General features: G+C 38.8%; 1 protein-coding gene across 1 annotated transcript; it reads right to left on the minus strand.

Moving 5' to 3' along the window:
• Positions 1-6257: 6257 nt before the first annotated feature.
• Positions 6258-6991, minus strand: SF3B5 (splicing factor 3b subunit 5). The gene has a single exon (XM_060614469.2). It carries the CDS (start codon positions 6858-6860, stop codon positions 6600-6602), a length of 261 nt encoding a protein of 86 aa, XP_060470452.1. The 5' UTR covers positions 6861-6991; the 3' UTR covers positions 6258-6599.
• Between the last annotated feature and the right edge of the window lie 12739 nt (positions 6992-19730).

Consider the following 19730-nt stretch of genomic DNA (forward strand, 5'->3'; position numbering starts at 1 on the left):
TCCTGGTGTCCTACCAGTGCCCCTCACCCTTTCTCAGTTTTCACTACTTCTGTGCTAAGTGATTGAGTGGGCAGGTATGTGTGATGTGTATGTTGCATGTAAAGAAAATGAAGGACACGGCGAGTCTGAAAGGAATGTGGGATGTGAGATAAAAAGCCAGTTAAATTAAGAACAAATTATCATCTCTCTAAAGTAGAACAATTGTTGGCTGCTGTATCACTCACTATTGATCCCTGATCAGTATACATTGTCCAGAAATAATAAAATTAGAGAACAAAAATGTCCAAATTCCTCAAAAATATTGGTTTTTTTTTTATGCACTTGCCCTGGAAAATAAACTTAATAGCTTTGTAACTAATTTGTACAATATAAGTCTCTTTTCTTTCTAATATCTTAAAGTTGCTCATCCCGGAGAGATGAAAAAAAATCAGAGCTGAGAACTAAGAATGCTTTACTCACAAAAGGTATTCATTTTCAGTTGAGGGAATTACAATCTAAGAAGGAAAGGGAAGTTCTCTGTGGCTATGAGTTCCATCTACACATTGCCACCAAATTCATTTTCCTCATGCCCAGTGTTGAATACATTTCTCTATTCAAATTTCTTTCCTTACAAAAGCAGTATATCCCAAAGGTATTTCTCAGAATCATCTTTACAAGTGTTTCTTGAGGAAAGAAAGTCCAAGATCAAATAAGTTTAGGAAGTGATGAGTTAAGAAAAATTTCTTACTGCAGAACTAAAAAAAAAAAAAAAACAAAAAAACCAAACCTAATCTGAAGCATGAATCTCCAAGCAGTGGGACATTTCTGAAACTTATTTGACCAAGATATTCCCCTCTCTTTATTCCCCCTTCCCCAGCCCCAAGTCTATAACTTTTTATGGAATTAGAATCCTGCAAAACATAGTTTTGGAAACATTGACCTACCCTATGAGAGCCTGGATCCTGGAACCAGATCTGAGTGTAAGTGCCTTAAAACTTAACTAGCTCAGTGATATTTAGCAAACAATTTAAGCTTTCCTGTGTCTGTTTGCTTACTGGTAGAATGGGATAATAACCTTCCCAGGGTTGTTGCGAAGATTTATTGAGATAATATATAAACGTTTTGGGCACATAGTGAGTACTCAGCAAACAGTAGCTGTTATCTCATTGTTATTCTGGAATTTGAAACTTAACTTGCTTTTCCAGCATTACGAAAAAAGCAGGAGCCAGAGTGGGAAATCTTATAACCCACAAGAAGTTAATGAAAGTAATGGAAAGGTTTTAAATGGGAATGAGTGGTTTGAATTCTCCCACCCTTGCTAGGACAGCTGGTATGATCTCCAGAGGCTCATAATGCCTTGCCATTGTCTTAACACATACAAATCCTACTTCTCACTCAAGGTCCTACTTATCACTCAAGCCTCTTTCTTGACAATGTCCTCATTTACTCCCTCACTGGCAGTTTGCAATCATCTCTTCTTGTAAACTCTATAGCCTTTTTTCCCTATATCTTTCTTCAGCACTTACCAGTTGCTATGACAAATGGAGTTGTTAATGTGCTGCTGTATTTACTTCCCTAACAAGCATCCTTTTAAGGGCAGGGTCCACATCTTGTCTCATCTTTGTAAGCGTAATACAGGGATTTGTAGTATTCACTACATACTTGTCAAATTAAAAACATGCTATCACCTTACGGTTCACAAAGTGGCTTTCAAACTACAACATCACTGTAAATAAATATAGAAAGTTGATTTTCTCCAATTAGCAGAAATCTGTAAGTCTGGAGCTTTTTCCAAGAGTAGTTTCTATCAGAGCATTATTTGCTGCCCTCCTGTGTTTGATAAGAGTATTATTTTTTACCAGAACTATAACAAAAAAAAAAAAGAGAGAGTAACAGGCTCAATAAAATATATTTGGACTGCACTTTGTTTACTTTCAGAACCTTGAATGAATTTTTTCCCGTGCAAATTATTTTTCCTTTTCCCATTAAAATTACCTGCATTCAATACATTTCAAGCTACATTTTTTTACTTAGATCTATATGGTATATAAGAACTTTTCATATTGGTCTGATACTCTTTCTACTAAATCTAATGTACTAAACTTTTTATATTTCCATTTTTTTTTTTATCTGAGACAAGAACTAATCTCAAACTATTCTAATGTGACTTTTATATATTAGACCTGCTTGGGCAACTGTATATTTAAGACTGTACTTTGGAGCTAGAAAGACCTGGTTCAGATCCTGACTTAGCCACATAGTAATTGTATAACCTTGGGTAAATTTCTTGTCTGACACTTTTTCCTCTATAAAACAAAGGTAATACCGCTGAAAGATCACATATGATAAAACACTTAGCACATCATAAAAGCAATCAATATGTTAGCTATTATTACTATTTAGGAAGCATGTTTTCAAACATCTTTTTTCTTTAGAATTACCTATTTTGGTGAAGTTGAAGACTGCAAAAGGACATGAATTAGAATGGACCCAGTGTATTATCTGGATTAAGTTCTGTCTTTCCATATTCAACACTCAATATTTATTGAACACTTGTGATGTGCCAGGCACCATTCTAAACACTTGCCCTTGTACAACTTAACAATATAAACCCTACCACTTCAGGGGCACCTGGGTGGCTCAGTTGGTTAAGTGTCCGACTTTGGCTCAGGTCATGATCTCACGATTCGTGAATTCAAGCCCCACACCGGGCTCTGTGCTGACAGCTCAGAGCCTGGAACCTGCTTCAGATTCTGTGTCTCCCTCTCTCTCTGACCCTCTCCCACTCACACTCTGTCTCTCTCTCTCAAAAATAAATAAACATTAAAAAAAATTAAAAAAATAAATCCTACCACTTCATGACATCTTTCGCTAAGTTATTAACTTTCTTTTAAATTCTTGCAGTTTTTAATTGTGCACATTACTTATTGGATTCTTTTTTTTTTTTTTTTTTTTTGAGAGAGAGAGAGAGAGACAGAGACAGAATGTGAGTGGGAAGGAGCAGAAAGAGAGGGAGACACAAAATCTGAAGCAGGCTCCAGGCTCTGAGCTGTCAGCACAGAGCCCGATGCGGGGCCTGAACTCAACTGCGAGATCATGTCCTGAGCTGAAGTCGGAGGCTCAACTGACTGAGTCACCCAGGTGCCCCTGGGTTCTTCATACAAGGTACCCCATACTATGTATCCAGTCCCTTCCTCTCTATCTCCAGTGCAGGTTGTCACCTCTCCTGGTTTGCTGTCCTGCTATGGCCTCCAGTTAGGGATGGGGGCTCACCCTCATGCCACTTTGTAAACCTTTATCAAGTTTTTTAAGGATGGGGACTTAAAACTTGAATCTCTCCTACTCTCGAACGTGAGCTGGGGGAAAAGGCATTAGTGTGGATACTTTTATTGGATTGCTGACAATCACAGTCTATTTTCTGTTACCCCACCTCAGTCTATTCTCAACACAGCAGCCAGAAGGATCCTCTGAAACAGTGCATTGTTTTCTTCGAAGTGATGTCTCTCTTCATTCATTTCTTGAGAAATGAATACTCAAGTCTAAATAACCATAGTTCAATCTACTGTCTGTTTTGTTTTGTTTTGTTTTTTCAAGCAAAAATGATGGGCAAGGATTTCAGGGAATCTGTGAAGTTAACACTTTTCATAATACTGAGGTTTGCCATTGTTAGCCACTTTAACATTCGTACAGATGATACAAAAGCAACAGAAAGTAAACTAGCAAATCCGCACGAATCAAGGTAGTGGCACCAAACTACTGGCAGTCTTCGTATTTTCCACTGCCACGCGCTCTCAATAAAAACAAACAAAACCACAAAGTCAACTCGGTTTCACTTAAAAATGTGCTCTCTGCAGTAAAAAGTAGTAATTTTATGAAATCTTAGTCCTTGAGGGCGCATCTTTTGAAAGGTTCGTGTGGCAAAATTGGTGGTATGCGTAAAGCGTTTCTGCTGCTTCCAAAGGATGATGGTTTTCTCAAGGAAAAGCACTTATTATTTGAGTTACAAACTGAACTGGCTTTCTCCCCGCCCCCACCCAAGGAAAACCATTTTACTTGAATGACTGACAAACCATAGTTACTCAGAATTAGGTATTCGGCAGACATTTTCTTGAAAATGAACCGAGTGGGCCGGTTGCTTCAAGGACAACAGAAGACAGTATTTGCTACCAGTGATCACAGTGAAGCTATCAAGCAAAACTTAAAATTGTTTAAAACTTACACCATCACTGTGAGTTTTTCAGCTTCCCAATACCATGAGACTTTCCTAATGACATCAGTGGTGATATTAATAAATGTGATTTTTTGATGTATAAGTAAATGTGTCAACATTGGAAGGCCTCTGTAACTCAGTGAGCCAATACTTCCCAAACAACAGATGCATGGTGTTACAAAATCATATATGGGTAAAGGAGCCTTTCAGAGTTCATGATAGATAAATGAAGAATGAAACATAACAGAATTTAACATAACAGAATGAGCAGAATGAAAAGTTCATTGATCAAAGTCCATAACTTTTAAGAAATTACCACTTGTTGGGGTTTTGCTAGAGAATTAAAGTAAAGCCACAATTATTTGAAAAGGCTATTAGAATATTCTTCCCTTACCACATATTTATGTGAAGTGGACTTCTCAAACTTCAACCAAAACTTCGTATCACAGGGGTGGCTGGGTGGCTCGGTGGGTTAAGCGCCTGACTCAATTTTGGCTCAGGCCATCTCACAGATCCAGGAGATCACGCCCTACGTCGGGCTCTGCACTGGCAACATGGAGCCTGCCTGGGATTCTCTCGCCTAATATTAATAAACATTCAAAAAAACTTCATTATCACAAGAGTTTGAATACAGAAGCAGATAGGAAACCCCAGTTGTTTTCTATTAAGCCATTGAAGACATCTGCAAAACTAGTTTTTTTAAAAAAAGCCATTCTCACTAAGTTAGTTTTGGAAAAATATTAGTTATTTATTTATCTTTAAAAATATTTATTTTGAGAGAGAAGAGTGCAAGTGGGGAAGCAGTTGAGAGGGAGAGAGAATCTCAAGCAGGCTCTACGCTCAGCATGGAGCTTGCTAGATGCTGGGTCAATCTCATGCACGTGAGATCATGACCTGAGCCAATATCGAGAGTTGGGCACTCAACCAACTAAACAAACCACCCAGGCACCCCTTTTTAAAATTTTCACAAGGTTTTTTTCTAACATGTAATGGTTTTATTATTATTTTTACATGAATTAGTAAACCTTTTAAATTTTTGTTTTAATTTCTTATTTGGTTAGTATCAACAACTATAAGTCTCACAAACAGACTATGGGTTGGGGTGTGTGTGTGGCGGGTGGTCTTCAAGAATTTTTAAGAATGTAATCAAGTCCCAAGGCCAAATTGTTTGAGAATTGCTGATCTAAATTACATCAGATCACATTACTTAATAAAACCATTACTCCCAATGACTCCCCATTTCCTTCAAGTCCTTGCATTGGCCTTCCAGGCTCTATTCTTATATGTTCCTCCTCCATTACCTATCCCTCTGTTCTTCCCCTCGCTCACTCCCTCCAGCCATATTTGCCTCTTTGCTGTTCTTCCAGTAAGCCAGACAAAACTTCATTATTAGGACCACTGCACTGACAGTTCTCTCTGCCTAGTAAGCAATTCCCGCAGTTTTCCACAGGGCTATTTCCCTCCCTTCCTTAAAGTCTTTGCTCAAGTGTAACCATCTCATTAGTCTAACATAAGCATCGTGTTTAAAACTGCAAACCTACTCCCATCCTGCACAACACCTTCTAATACTTGCCTGTTTATGTCTACAGTTTGCGCAGTCTCCCTCGCCCAAGTATAACATAAGCTCTAAAAGCATAGCGAAATGCCCACCACATAGAGCTCAACAAATATTTGTTGAATGCTGAATGAAAGAACTCGTTTGACAGCCTGTTACTTTTCACAGTCCCAAGGATGCAACTTGCATGGATAGTAGTGGGCAATGCTAGCAAAGATTTTTTGAATGGAAGAAAAAAACGAGGGTGGGATACAGTGATCAGAAACCTCAATACTGAAGGCATTATGGGTCTGAAAAAAAGCTCTTGGAAGAAGTCAGGGCTGGGGAATATTATAAAGGTTGTGCAAGGCGGACTTAACTGTCTGGCAATGAACTGGCCCTGGGCTCAACCCCGCCACCGCTCATCCCCTTCTCCACTTCCCATACCTCCAGCCCCTCCCGTCTCCTACGAAACCAAAGTCCCCAGAGCCCTCCCTGGATCCCTCCACCCGAACACAAGTAGTCCACACCAAGTGACTGAAAAACTTCTAAACTTTATAGAAAAAGCAACGACAACAATCAACTAGCCAAAAACGAGCCTCCAAATTCCGTCTCATTCCAGTGCCTTCTCCCCTCTCTGGCTGGCTTCAGGATCTCTCCACCGTCTCAGTTCTCAGGGGTCCTGATGGTATCCCAGCGCTGTGTTCCACAGGGTCCACAGGACGGCGGGTCAGGCGGGACGCCCTCGGGTAAGCACTTCTGCACTGGGAAAGCACGAGAAATAGGAGCCATGGAGAATCGGTCCACTTGGTACGGGAACAGGCGGGAATGACGGCAAAAAGGGAGGAACTCAGGAGATGCTCCCGCACAGCGGTCTCAGTTCTCCTCCGGCTTGTCGGCTGGTGGTCCGCAAGGCTGCAGCATTTTCTCCATCAAGTTGAAGCGGACTCGCGCTTTGCTCTCATTCTCCGCAATGGCAAAGTAGTTCAGAAGGTCGAAGTGGCCCATGTAAGAGCAGTAGGAGTCGCGGTGCTGGTTCACCAGCCATTCCCACTTGGTGGTGTCGGCGTGACCCGTGCCGATGTACTTGGACTGCAGGTGCTCCAGCTGACTGTGGATGGTGTAGCGGTCCGTCATCTCGCCGCTTTCCCTTTGCTCCCAGGTCAGAGGCCACAGAAGAGAACCAACAGCTCTAGATTTTCACGCGGGAGACAGGCCGCGGCAGGGAACCTACAGGCCCAAGCAGTCGCAGACGAATGGCGTCACCGCGACGAAGTTGCGTGGACTCGCGGTCCGAGGGCTCAGAAGCGGAAGCGGCTGTGTTTTTTGCCCTGCAATTGGAGTTGCCTAGGCGATACTACACGTCGGTCGCCCCCCCAAAGAGAGCCCCGCCCCCTTCGTAGAGCGTTGCATTATGGTTCAGTTAGTGAGCCTTTTGCTAATAGGGAGCTTTGCATGCTGGGACCTGTGGTCTCTGAGGGTTCGTGCACGTCCGTTTCTGGGAACGGTAGTCGCAGTTTACGAGGCCGCCGGCGGCCTAATGGAGTGTGGCGTAGGGGAGGCGGGGAGCATCCTTGGAGGTTGAGAGCTGAGAAGAAATGGGAAGCTCAAGTAGGACGGGGCCACAGGCAACTGTGAAAATAAAGTCGGTATAATTTTGGTTTCGGAACGAATGTGGCGGCGTGGCAGTCCCTTCCCAGCCAGGGGTGGGTGACCCTGAAATCAGTCGCCGCCGAGTTCTGGCCCCAACTATGTGTCGTGTAAGCTATGTGGAGTGAAGGTTATTTCAACGTTTGCAGGGCCGCCGTTTCCTGCCCGGTGACCGAAGTGCTAAACCAGTTCTGACACGTTCCGGCTCCTCACCAAGCCCCTCCTTCCTCTCCGGTTTCTTAATTTGATAGTCTCCCTCCAGCCCCTCGCCCCACCCTACACACCCCCCGCCTGTATTTCTCAACATTCCGTGCAGCTCGCCTGTCCAATTCTTTGTACTAGCTGTTCCCTCCGCTCGGAATGCTTTTGTTCCCTTGGCTAACGACTTCTCTCTTGAAGTCAGCTCAAAAGCATCTCCTTGAAATCGGCTTTGGCCATGCCAGACAGATGTAAATTGTGCCTCCTTTTCGCGTCTTGTCCGTCTCTCTTCATATTTTCGCTTTATATATGCTACTTTTGGGTTTAAGAACTTCCTCATGTGAATTCAAACACTTGGGAAAAGTAGTTTACGTTTTCGATGGTATCTTTTGTCACATGCTTCTTTTATGTTATCTTTTTATGATATCCTTATGGCCTGGCAGAGGTTGTATTCTCGAAAAACATTTGATGAATGGATAAACAACTGTATGGCAGCCAAATAGAAGGAATTCTTTACTGGGAGAAAGACAACTTTAAAATAGTTTTATTCTGATACAAAATCCCAGCTATGTACAGATGAGAAAGTCTAGAGATCTAATGTACAGCATGATGACTGAAGTTAATATTGTATTGAACGTTAGAAATTTGCACAAGAGAATAGATTTCAGGTGCTCCGAACACGCACACACACACACAAAGGTAACTGTTAAGAGATGGATATGTTAATTAGCCTGACTATAGTACAATCACTTCATTATGTGTATATATCAAATCGTGTTGTACACCTGAAACATAATTTAGGTTTTATTTTTTAAAAGAAGATTTAAAGCAAAGAAAATGACAAAAAAATGTTCCTTATGGGATCAAATGCCTGTGCCAAAATGAATACGAAAAAAAGTCTTACTCTGTTTAAGCTATTATAATAAACATCTGTGGATTCACCATCCAGATATATCAAAGCTTGCCATTTTGCCATTGTTTCCAACGTTGTTAAATAAACATGAAGTTCTCTGTGTTCCTCTCCCTAATCTATTCACTTCAGGAAACTAGCTTGAATTGAGAGTTAATCTTTCCTGAGTCTGGTTGTTTTTGTTTTTTAATTGCTGGAAGTTTGTGTATCCAAGGTGTTATTGGTATGCGTGTTGTGAAACTTTACATAAAATGACACCCTGTGGGTATTTTCCCTCGTCAGAATCCATGTTGATGTATGCAATTTTAAAAATTATTTTTTTAATGTTTATTTATTTTTGAAAGAGACAGAGAGCGAGAGCAGGGGAGGGGCAGAGAGAGAGAGAGAGAAGGAGACACAGAATCTGAAGCAGGCCCCAGGCTCTGAGCCGGCAGCATAGAGCCTGATCTGGGGCTGGAACTCACAAACTGCAAGATCATGTTAGACGCTTAACCCACTGAGCCACCCAGACACCCTGATATATGCAATTTTAATGCATTTTTCCTGTCATGTAGTATGCTATTGAATTAATATACCATAATATATCCATTATCTCAATAATGGACATTTAATTTTATATTTTTGCCATAAGAAACAATGCTGCAATAAATATTCTTGTACATATATTCTTATACACATGAAGGAGTTTCTTTAGGGAATCATATATATAGGTAAAAATTTGTTGAGATAGGGATGAGTGTCTTCAAGCTTTGCTAGTTATTGCCAAATTGTTGTCCAAACTGGTTATACCGATTGGTGCTGCCAAGAAGAGAATGAGAATTCCTTTTGATCCACATCCTTCCCAAAACTTGGGGTCCTCAGACATTTAATATATGTATTTTTAATTCGATGGATGGAGCAGAATTTCATTGTCTTTCATTTGCAATCCCTGCTTACTAGGGAGATGGCATGTTTTTTTATGAGTTTATTGGCCCATTATATTTCTGATTTGTGAAGTGCATATTCATATTCTTTGACAATTTTTTTTATTGGGATGTTTGTCTTTTTCTTACTAATTTTTTAGGAGATCTTTGTATATTCTGGATACCAGCCTTGCTAGTTATATGCAATGAAAATATTTTTTTCCAGTCTCTAATTCATCTTTATATCTTCTTTATGATAACTTGTAAGAGGTTAAGTTTAAAGTAGTAAAATGTATCAGGCTTCCTTTATGGTTTGTGCTTTTTGCAATTGGATTAAAAAATGAAATGAAGCAAAACACTTTTTTACCCTAAGGCCATAAAAAATAGTTTATTTTATTCTAAAAGGTTTATAATTTTGACTTCTATATTTTGAAATTTAATCTACCTGAAAGTTTTGATTTGTTTGGCTTTAGGGATCTAATTTTCAAATATTTTCCTATATGGCTAACTAGTTCACAGTGATAACCATCATTCGTTAAATTGTACCACCTTTCCCTACTCATCTTTAATGCTTCTGTTGTATATGCACAGATCTGTTTCTAAGTATTATGTTCCATTAGTCTCTTTGTCTATATGCTCATTGGTAACACGGTAATTATTATAATTTTTTTAATTTTTTTGAGATGGTGCTTATTATACCTTTATAATAAGTCTTGATACCTGGCAGGGTGAAACCTGTACAATTTCTTTTTTTTTTTTGGAAATGTCTTAACAATTCTTGATCCTTTGCTCTTCTACATGAATTTAGAATTGTCAGTAAAATCCACATGGAAATTGTGATTGAGTAGTCAAACAAAGCCACAGAAATTAATATTATTTCCATTTCATTAAGAATGATTCTAAGGGGGCGCCTGGGTGGGTCAGTTGGTTAAGTGTCTGACTTCGGCTCAGGTCATGATCTCACAGTTCACGAGTTGGAGTCCCGCGTTGGGCTCTGTTCTGACAGCCCAGAGCCTGGAGCCCACTTCCAGTTCTGTGTCTTCCTCTCTGCCCCTCCACTGCTCACACTCTGTCTCTCTCTCTCTCTCTCAAAAATAAAATGAACATTAAAAAATTTTTTTTAAAAAAGAATGATTCTAAGGATATGAGAGAATTCCTCAAATTCAAAGGCCTTTAGAACTAGATGGAAAAAACTGAGGGTTGATCGGGGGTGGGAGGGAGGGGAGGGTGGGTGATGGGTATTGAGGAGGGCACCTGTTGGGATGAGCACTGGGTGTTGTATGGAAACCAGCTTGACAATAAATTTCATATTAAAAATAAATAAATAAATAAATAAATAAATAAATAAATAAATAAATATTTGGAAAGAAAAAAAGAACTAGATGGAAAATACATTTACATGTAGTAATTAACAGCTAATGTATATTAATTTGCTGGGGCTGCGCAAACAAAGTACCACAGATTGGGTGCCTTAAGCAATAGAAATTTATTTCCTCACAGTTCTGGAGACCAAAAGTGCAAGATCAAAGTGATGGCAGGGTTGGTTTCATTCTGAGGCTTCTTTCCTTAGTTTACAGATGGCCATCTTTCCTCTGTGTTCCTCTGTATATCTGTGTCCTAATCTCCTCCTATAAAAAGACTGATAACGCAGACAGCCTCCCCTCTCCTATCCTGCTTGCCACTCCCTTGCAGTATATTCAATAAACTTCTCTAAAAAAAAATTAATTTAAAAATTTAATAAAAAGGCCAATCATATTGGATTAAGGTCCACGTATATGACCTCATTTTATATAAAGGCCCTTTCTCCAAATGTGGTCACATTGAGTTATTGGGGGTTAGGACTTCATCATGAATTTTGGTGGGGGGACACAATTTAGTGGTAATGGTTTTATACAGTAATGAGGAATATGCAAGAAAACTTGTTCCTTTTTACATATTTGTGAATTTAATTAGATTTGTGAAACCAGTTTACGTGAAAAACCTTTATTTGTCCTCAGACAATTGCAATATTTACAAGGAAAATGCAACATATTACATTAATAAATGTGGTTTAAAATGTTTAAGAGTCAAAATTTGGAGTGGATCTAAATTTTATCCAAAGGCCTATTAAGAGTGATTGTGAAATTTTGCTAGACTTATGAATGGTTTAGGATTAAAAAAAAATTTTTTTAACGTTTATTTATTTTTGAGAGAGAGAAAGAGCGCAAGCAGGGGAGGAGCAGAGAGAAAGGGTGACGCAGAATCCAAAGCAGTTTCCAGGCTCTGAGCTGTCAGAGCCCAACACAGAGCTCAAACTCACGGACACTGAGATCATGACCGAAGTTAGATGCTTAACTGACAGGCGCCCCATGAATAGTCTAGGATTTTTAACTGAATTTACAAGCTTAAGGATAAAAGGCAGGTTTTTGATTTATAACTTTAATAAACTAAAGATTAAGTTTTAAAATCTAAACAAATCTCTGGATGACATCTTGTACATTTCCCCAAATGACCCTTAAAGTCACCAAGAAACCTTCCATTTAACAAGACCAGCTTGCAAATAACGCAAAAACCCTGCTTCAATTTGAATTGTAATTAAATTAATTTTAATTTAATTTATTTGGAGAGGATTGTCATCTTAACTATATTGAGCTTTCTTATCTATGCACATAGGAAGCATTACATTTTGTTTTTTACTTCTACTTTTTTTACTTCAAATAAAGCTTGGACAATTTTCCCCATAAAGGTCTTTCACATCTTCTGTTAGATTTATTCCCAAGTATCTGCTATATATACTTAAAGATGTTCCTTGTGACCTACTAAGGAATATCACAATTTCTTATGCGTATTGGCAATAAAGAATGTTGGTCTGTAACCAGTGACCTTGGAGAAGGCATGGGAAGACATTCCAGGAGAGCCTTTAATATTTCCTGACCCAAGATATTATTATTACCTCAAGTCAATCTTGCCTGTTAGTCACTTCTATGTAACTATCAAATACCATCTTACAATTTGGCATTTGAGTAAGAAAAATATGCAAGAAAAGATTCTATTGGAAAAGACTATAGAATTAAAAATGCATAAGGAAAATAAAAAGTATATATATATTTTTAGACAGAATTATATTTTGTGTATTTTTTAAGTCTGGAAATGCAGGTAGTATTTTATCTTTTCATTTTCTTGGTCTTCTGCTAATGGTTTTAAATATTTTCAAAGTCATTTAATATTTTGAATAGCCAAGGCATCATTCAAAAACAAAAAAGTATACAAAGGAATGCAGTTTCTAACATCTACCCATTTCCATCCCCATCCTCAGTAAGTAACCATTGTTATGTGTATCTAGTATATCCTTCCAGAGACTTTTTTTAGTGGAGGTATATAGGCAAACACAAATATATATGATATTTTACTCCTTTTAAAATGTAGATGGTAGCAAAGTGCTTTTTTTTTTTTTAATGTATCATGGAGTACATGAAAGAGCTTCCTCATTCTCTCTTTTTGGTCTTGTTTTACAGCTGTATAATATTTCATTGTATGGATATATCGTTCTCTAACCACCCTCTTCTTGTCAAATGCCTTCTATACCCAGAAATTACATTTAAATTTCTTATTGCAGAAAAATATGAATTTCAAATTGACATGAGATAAAGTCACATTTCCTTTGGTGAAAAATTATTTTAGCTACCATTTTTTGTCTGTAAGCAAGTTTAAAATATTATAAAGATTTTCAACATGTGCAGTGTTGATACCACATTTCACACTAGGGGTCGCCAAAACAGTACTTAACGCCAACAAATAGGTGGATGATTGAGAACATTTTGTAAGTAGGCACTGGAGTTTCTCAACCACAGTAAGAGGGAACTGTACCTGTGACTGAGATGCTGAAGGCAAAACTTTGGTTTGCTGTATCCTCAAAGGCAATAAGACTCTGATAATTTAGGAGGAAAATAAGCAGTCCTTCCTTTCTCATTATGCAAATTTTTAAATTTGGGGTTTTATATTTAATTGGATTAAACAGGAATGGGGGGCCTGGGTGGCTCAGTCAGCCGGGCGACTGACTTCAGCTCAGGTCATGATCTCACAGTTTGTGGGTTCAGGCACACATCGGGCTCTGTGCTGGCAGCTCAGAGCCTGGAGCCTGCCTCAGAATCTGTGTCTCTCTCTTTCTCTGCCCTTCCCTCGTTCACACCCTGTGTCTCTCTTTCTCAAAAATAAATAAACATAAAAAAAAAAAAAAAACAGGAATGGGGAATTTAGGTGATACAGAATTTAGGGAATTTTTAAAAAGAAGTTTGCTAGACATATTTTCCTGTGATTAAAAATGTCTATCTTCAGGTTTTCTTTTCTGGCTATCCTGGGTTTCATGTATCTGAGCAGATCTAGAACTCAATTTTTGAAGGGTTTTTCCTCTAATTGGGCATATATTTCAAAAGCCTAAAGTGTACTGTATCTTTTTTATAATTGCTCCTGGGGAGAATATGATCACCACAGACATGCATTCTATAACTCTTCATTTGAGATTTAATAGGTCATCCCTCTCTGTTCTTTAGTGATTACATTAAATCACAAGCTGGTGCAATTTTTGAACAAAAATTTCTCTGGAGAAATTTCACAAAGGAACTTTGAAGTATTATATACATATTCCATTCATTGCAGTGATATGAAATCTTGCAGCACTAAGATTAGTGATTGACATATCAGAGACACTAAATTAATATTTATTGGATGAATGAATGAATGAATGAATGTTTGTGACAATGTCTTGAGTGGCAGCAAAAGATTGGAAACAACTTTAGTGCCAACAATAAAGGAATAATTACATAAATTATGGTGTAATCTGGGTACATATGACTCATCTCACTTGAATGTAAGTTCCTTTGAAATATGTAACTTTTTTCTCCATTATATTAGCATAATGATTTACCCATTGTTGGCACTCCATAAAAACTGTTGAATTATAATACTGTTTTCCTGCTGGTATTAGGGAGATACCCAAAATCTCAAAACATCTCCTGGGAGTTGGGATTAGCCACCTCGAAATTCCACCATTCTCTACCCTAAGCTTAAAGAGATGTGGATGGGGGGGTGGGGTGGGGGGCGGGCAATATTTTCTTTGGCATTAATGGCAGAGACCTATGACAAAGCTTTACAAAACTACAAATATACTAAATTTTAACTGTTATAGGGTTGCTTCAGTTGCAAGGAACAGTTTTTTCATAGCTGAGCCAGGTCCTTGAACATCAGTAATCACAAATTAGAATATGGAATCTAAGAACAAGAAGTGATGGGACTGACCATATATGCAACATTTCAAGTATCCAATTAAAAACAATTTTTTAAAGCTTTAATTTATTTTGAGAGAGTGAGCACAAGTGGGGGAGGGCCAGAGAGAGAGGGAGAGATAGAATCCCAAGCAGGTTCTTCACTGTCAGTGCAGAGCCTGACGCGGGACTCAGTCTCACAAACCGTGTGATGGTGACCTGAGCCAAAATCAAGAGTCACGACTGAGCCGCCCAGGCGCCCCTCAAGTACCTTAAACACATGATTCCTTGTAGTCTACCGAGAGCAAAAGTCGTAGGTGAAACTGGAGGAAAGGAGATGAGCCTATACTTTCCTTTGACTCGAATTTGAGCAAGTGTAAGGTATGCATGGTTCCTAGGGAAGCTTTAATGCCTCTTGGTTTTAAATCAACAACGGGGAAGTTGTTCGCTTTTGACGTTTTAGAACAGGTATGTGTGTAAAAGAGAAGTGATGACATCCATATCAGTCTGGTCTCTTTCACTTTCCACAAGTTGTTCATCAAACAGAACATGTATCAAGATCTCTCTGTGTATTTTTGTGAATTTATTCATTTGTAGTTTATCTCCTTCATGTGTCACCTAGGAGTGTTCCCTAACGTAGAGGTCTCCAAAGGATCTGTGTTGATATGGTGTGTACAATGGCCCAAAAAAGAAAATGACACAGAAGCTACTTCGTATTTTTAATGCTGTTGACTTGTTTCTAGTATCTTAAGGCCAAACAGGAATTTGGGGGGTGGGACACATTGGCACACGCAGCCGTGGCAAAGCACTAATGGTGCCACTGGCCCGCCTCTTTCCCTCATTTTTTCTTCAGTTTACGGAAACCACTGTGCAAATGCGGTTTCAATTCTCTCCACTTCCAACTAGGTATCTGCCTCTAAAGTCTCTCTTGTAAAGAAATTCTAACATTACGGCCACCGAGAACTGCTCTAATAATAAGTTTCAGTAAGTTAACTGCCTTTGTGTTTTGAGGAACTGATTTGTTCTGTTGAGATATAAAAATATTTCTGAAGTCTCATCTTTGGAGCCCTCAAGATAGCTAAATGCTTTTGGTATACTTTCCCCCCCACCCCCCCCCCCCCCCCCAAGATTTTTTTCTTGTTAAGCAATCTCCACACCCAATGTGGGCTTGGAACCCACCACATCCCCAAGATCAAGAGTCACATGCTCCACTGACTGACTGAGCCAGCCGGGCACCCCATATGCCTTTTCATTTCCCTTGATTTGCTAGGATAATCTTTGTACTTGGCTTCACAGCTTTACTTGAAAAGGATAGAAAAGCAACTGCAGTTCTGTCCTAGTTTTAGTGCAGTTTTGCCCCGAGACCAAGACAAGAGTGGGCCTTGTCCCGGGCCCCCTTACTTCAGGGGGTCTTGCTATGGCTTTCCACTAGCTCCACCCTCCCAAGAACTGAAAAGTCCGTAGGTCAAGGAGACATATTCATCCATGCCCCCACTTCCCCAATCCCTGGCTCAAGCACACACAGACAAAGATTTGAAACACAAGTTCCACGTACAAACGGCCCCAGGCCCAATTCTTAACTGGGATGTTTGTCTTGTGAACTCAGAGAGGCAGGTTGAGAAATTCCATCTGAAGAGTTTGAGTTTACATGCCATGTAATTTAGAGATGATTTTTAGAAAGACCCGGGTGCCACCTGGACATTATCTTGCACTTAAACTTCCCAAGGTTCCCATTCAGTCTCAAATTTCTTACTGGCCAGGATCCTAGATCATAAATTACATACTTAGTAACAATGACTTGCTCCAGGTGGTAACCTTAGTTCTCCTGAAATGAAACTTACCACCTTCAATGCTAAAGCTGCTTCATTTAGAAGGTGACTGACTTTTCAATCAAAGGAAGATCTATAATACAGGGATGATTAATTACATCATATAATTAGAATTAGTATGTTAGGTTTAAGAATAGCCTGTCAATGTATGTTAAAGTGCTTGTAATATTTAAAAGACTTTGGCATTTTAGATGATCTGACGGATTAATGTTGTGATTCTATTTATTTAAAATGTGTAACTGACTTGTAATTTCAAATTTAAAAAAGAATGTGACCAAGTTTGTAAGTGGCATTCTAATATTTAAAAGAAATGGCTTTAGCAAATGTATAAGTTAAATTTAGATTTATAAGAGCCTTTGAGGCGCTTTGGAACAATTTTCTTACTGGGAGCGTGTGCTTGCTTGGTCAGAAGTTTTGAAGCACTTAAAAGTAAATCAAACACATGAAACCCAATAATTCAGTGAAGTCAAGTTGCTGGATACAAAACCAACATAAAAAAAGTAACGATGTTTCTGTATTTCAGCAAGAAGAAAATAAAATGGTCCCCACACAAATGGATACTTGATATATGACAGAGGCATATTACAGGGAGGAGGGAGGAAAGAAAATCTACCTAATAATAGTGCTAGGATAACTGTGCAACACATAAGAAAACAATGAGTTTGGACTTCTAACTCACACTGTACACAAGAGTCAATTCCCGGTGCATATGAAATCTAATATGAGGCCAATTATGAAGTTATTCAATATAGGAGAATATCTTCATGACTTTGAGGTAGAGAAGGGTTTCTTTAATGAGACAAAAATGCGCTAAATATAAAAGTTAAAATTAGGAGGGCTGAGGGAGGCTTTCAGCAGAAGGCAACATGTTCGAGGGCTAGAAAGAGTGGCTGGCCAGCTCCAGGGCTGTGAAGCCTTCAGGAGGAGAACTGAGCAATTGTTTTGTAAGTCCAGAAGAAGCTGTTCCTTCAAGTAGGCCCAAGAAGAAGGCATCTAATATTTTTGGACCAATTGAAGAACCTTAGGACATACCTACAGGGACAAAAATCCCTGGAAGGAGAAGTATTATTTTTTGAAAAATCAGTGGTGTCTGAACCCACCTGGTGGGAAGACCAGTGATGTTTTTGGGTCCTCAATCCCTGACACTTCACCCTTGGCACAGCCAATCAAACCCAAGGATCCTGTTTTCTTATGTGAAGGAGAAGACCCTCAAATGGACCTGAAAGCTGCAAGGAGCTCCTCCTGCAGAGAAGAGCCAAAAACAGGCGTCCCCTTTCAGTTGCCTCGCTGACTTTGGAGGCATTTTCCTGTCTCCATTAAATGGTTTGCAGTTCAAAAGTTGTTATCGGAAAGGTGTTTAGATTCCAGGACATTTTTTCTCCATTAAAAAATGTCATATATGGTGGTTTTGCTTTTTAAGTCCAAACACACTAACTTGCTTGACTTATAATGAAATGTTCTAATGGTAGAAATGAACTACCATTTATAATTTTGTTTTTTTAATATATAAAAAATAATTTGTGAATTCCAAATTGGATTGCCAAGAAGAAACTTGACGTTGTAGTGCTGGCTCTTGTGGTCCCTCGCGTTCCCAATCCCCTGCCATCCACCAAATAGGAGGAAAATGCTCTCTAGTTCTCTCTGCTGACACGGAATTTGGGGTGGAGATGGGGGAAACCAGAGATAGGAATAGACGCTTTGGGGAATGGGGAGAACATGAACTATAGCAAGAGCTTCTCAACAGTAGTGACAGAGCTCTTTCTGTTCCTTTCTCCCCATCTTTTCCTGCTTTCTTTCCCTCCCTGAAGCTGTAGGAGTGGGTTCAGTGTACATGGGTAGTTTGGTCACCTGCGAATCTGCTGCATTTGTATTTAGAAAATGTTCTATACACTGAGGACTACCTGTATTTGGAAGATTAAAAAGCTCTTAGCATCCTTTTCTCAACCTCTAGTCTGCATTGAGAAATTATTAGTCTCTGTATTTTTATTAAGCCTTGAAACTTTTAAAAAGTTTGGCATACGTTTTTTACTAAAGCTATAGCAAAAGAAAAGCAGCAAACCTGTACTCACATCACAATATAATTTTGATAGAAATGTTTTGTTATTTTTACAAACTGGAACTGGCTATAACAGTTGAATGAAACTTAGCAATCATGTACTCAAAAAAAAGTTGATTAGGTGCATTTAATTACATAAAAACAAAACACTTCTGTTTATTAAAAAAAATATGATTAAAAGAATAAAAATACTAGCCATAGACTGGGAGAACCCATTTACAGCCTACATAAACAATCACCACCATCACCAACAATAACAAAAAACTTGTTTCTGAACACATAAAGTACTCTTTAAATTTGGCTTTTTAAAAAAGGGGCAGAAAATCCAATAGAAAAACAGATAAATGACTTGATTATGCATTTCACAATAGAGGTTATCCAAATGGCTAGTAAATATTGAAAAGTTTAATAAACAGAGAAAAGTTAATTAAACCAATGAGATATCACTGCACCCCTACCATATTATCAAACTTTAGGTTTTATAAAGCCAACTATTGGTGAAGAATTCTAATTTTTGGTAGGAATGTACTATAAATTGTACAACTTCGGAACATTTAGAAATGACACTTCTTGGGCCCTACCCCCAATCTATTGAACCTACTGATACGTGGGGATGGGGTCCAGCCATCTGTGTTTTAACAAGCCCTCTAGACAGGTCTGATGAATTGTGTGCATGTATACTTAACTACACATCAACAAGAAAGTTCATAGCAGAGTTATTCATAATGATCCCAGAAAGGAAACAGCCTTTACGTCTATCATTAGTAGAACAGGAAATTCATTTTTAATTTGGGAACAAAGGAAGTATCTTTATAAACCCAGAGTTGGGAACAAGTAGGAGAGCAAAGGCAGGAGTTACAAGAGAAAATAGTTTCAAGGAATAAGTTGAAGATCAGGTAAAATATAACTGGGGAAGTTATTTGAGGTGGAAAAGAAAAGAAAAGTCTTTCTCAGAGATTAGAGAAGGAATGCTCAAATTTTACTCAAGGGAGAACAGGAGGAATTCAAGGAGTTTTTTTCATCCATGAGAGTATCTATTTCTTTATTTGTTAGGAATCAGGGTTGGATGCAGAAGGGAAGGGATGGGTTAGGTGGCATGAGAGTTATGAAGGTTTGAAATATCTTATGAGTGGCCTGGGTTAAAATGTTGAGCAGCCCAGTTCTAACTGCACATTTGGAGCCTACTGCAGTGGGTTCAGGAATGATAAAATTGCACAGAACT

Source organism: Panthera onca, chromosome B2 (assembly GCF_046562875.1).
Source record: "Panthera onca isolate mPanOnc1 chromosome B2, mPanOnc1 haplotype 2, whole genome shotgun sequence".
In the NCBI taxonomy this organism is placed as follows: Eukaryota; Metazoa; Chordata; class Mammalia; order Carnivora; family Felidae; genus Panthera; species Panthera onca.

Excerpts from the sequence above, each read along its gene's own strand:
- SF3B5 (XM_060614469.2), bottom strand. The coding sequence starts at position 6,860 with ATGACGGACCGCTACACCATCCACAGTCAGCTGGAGCACCTGCAGTCC.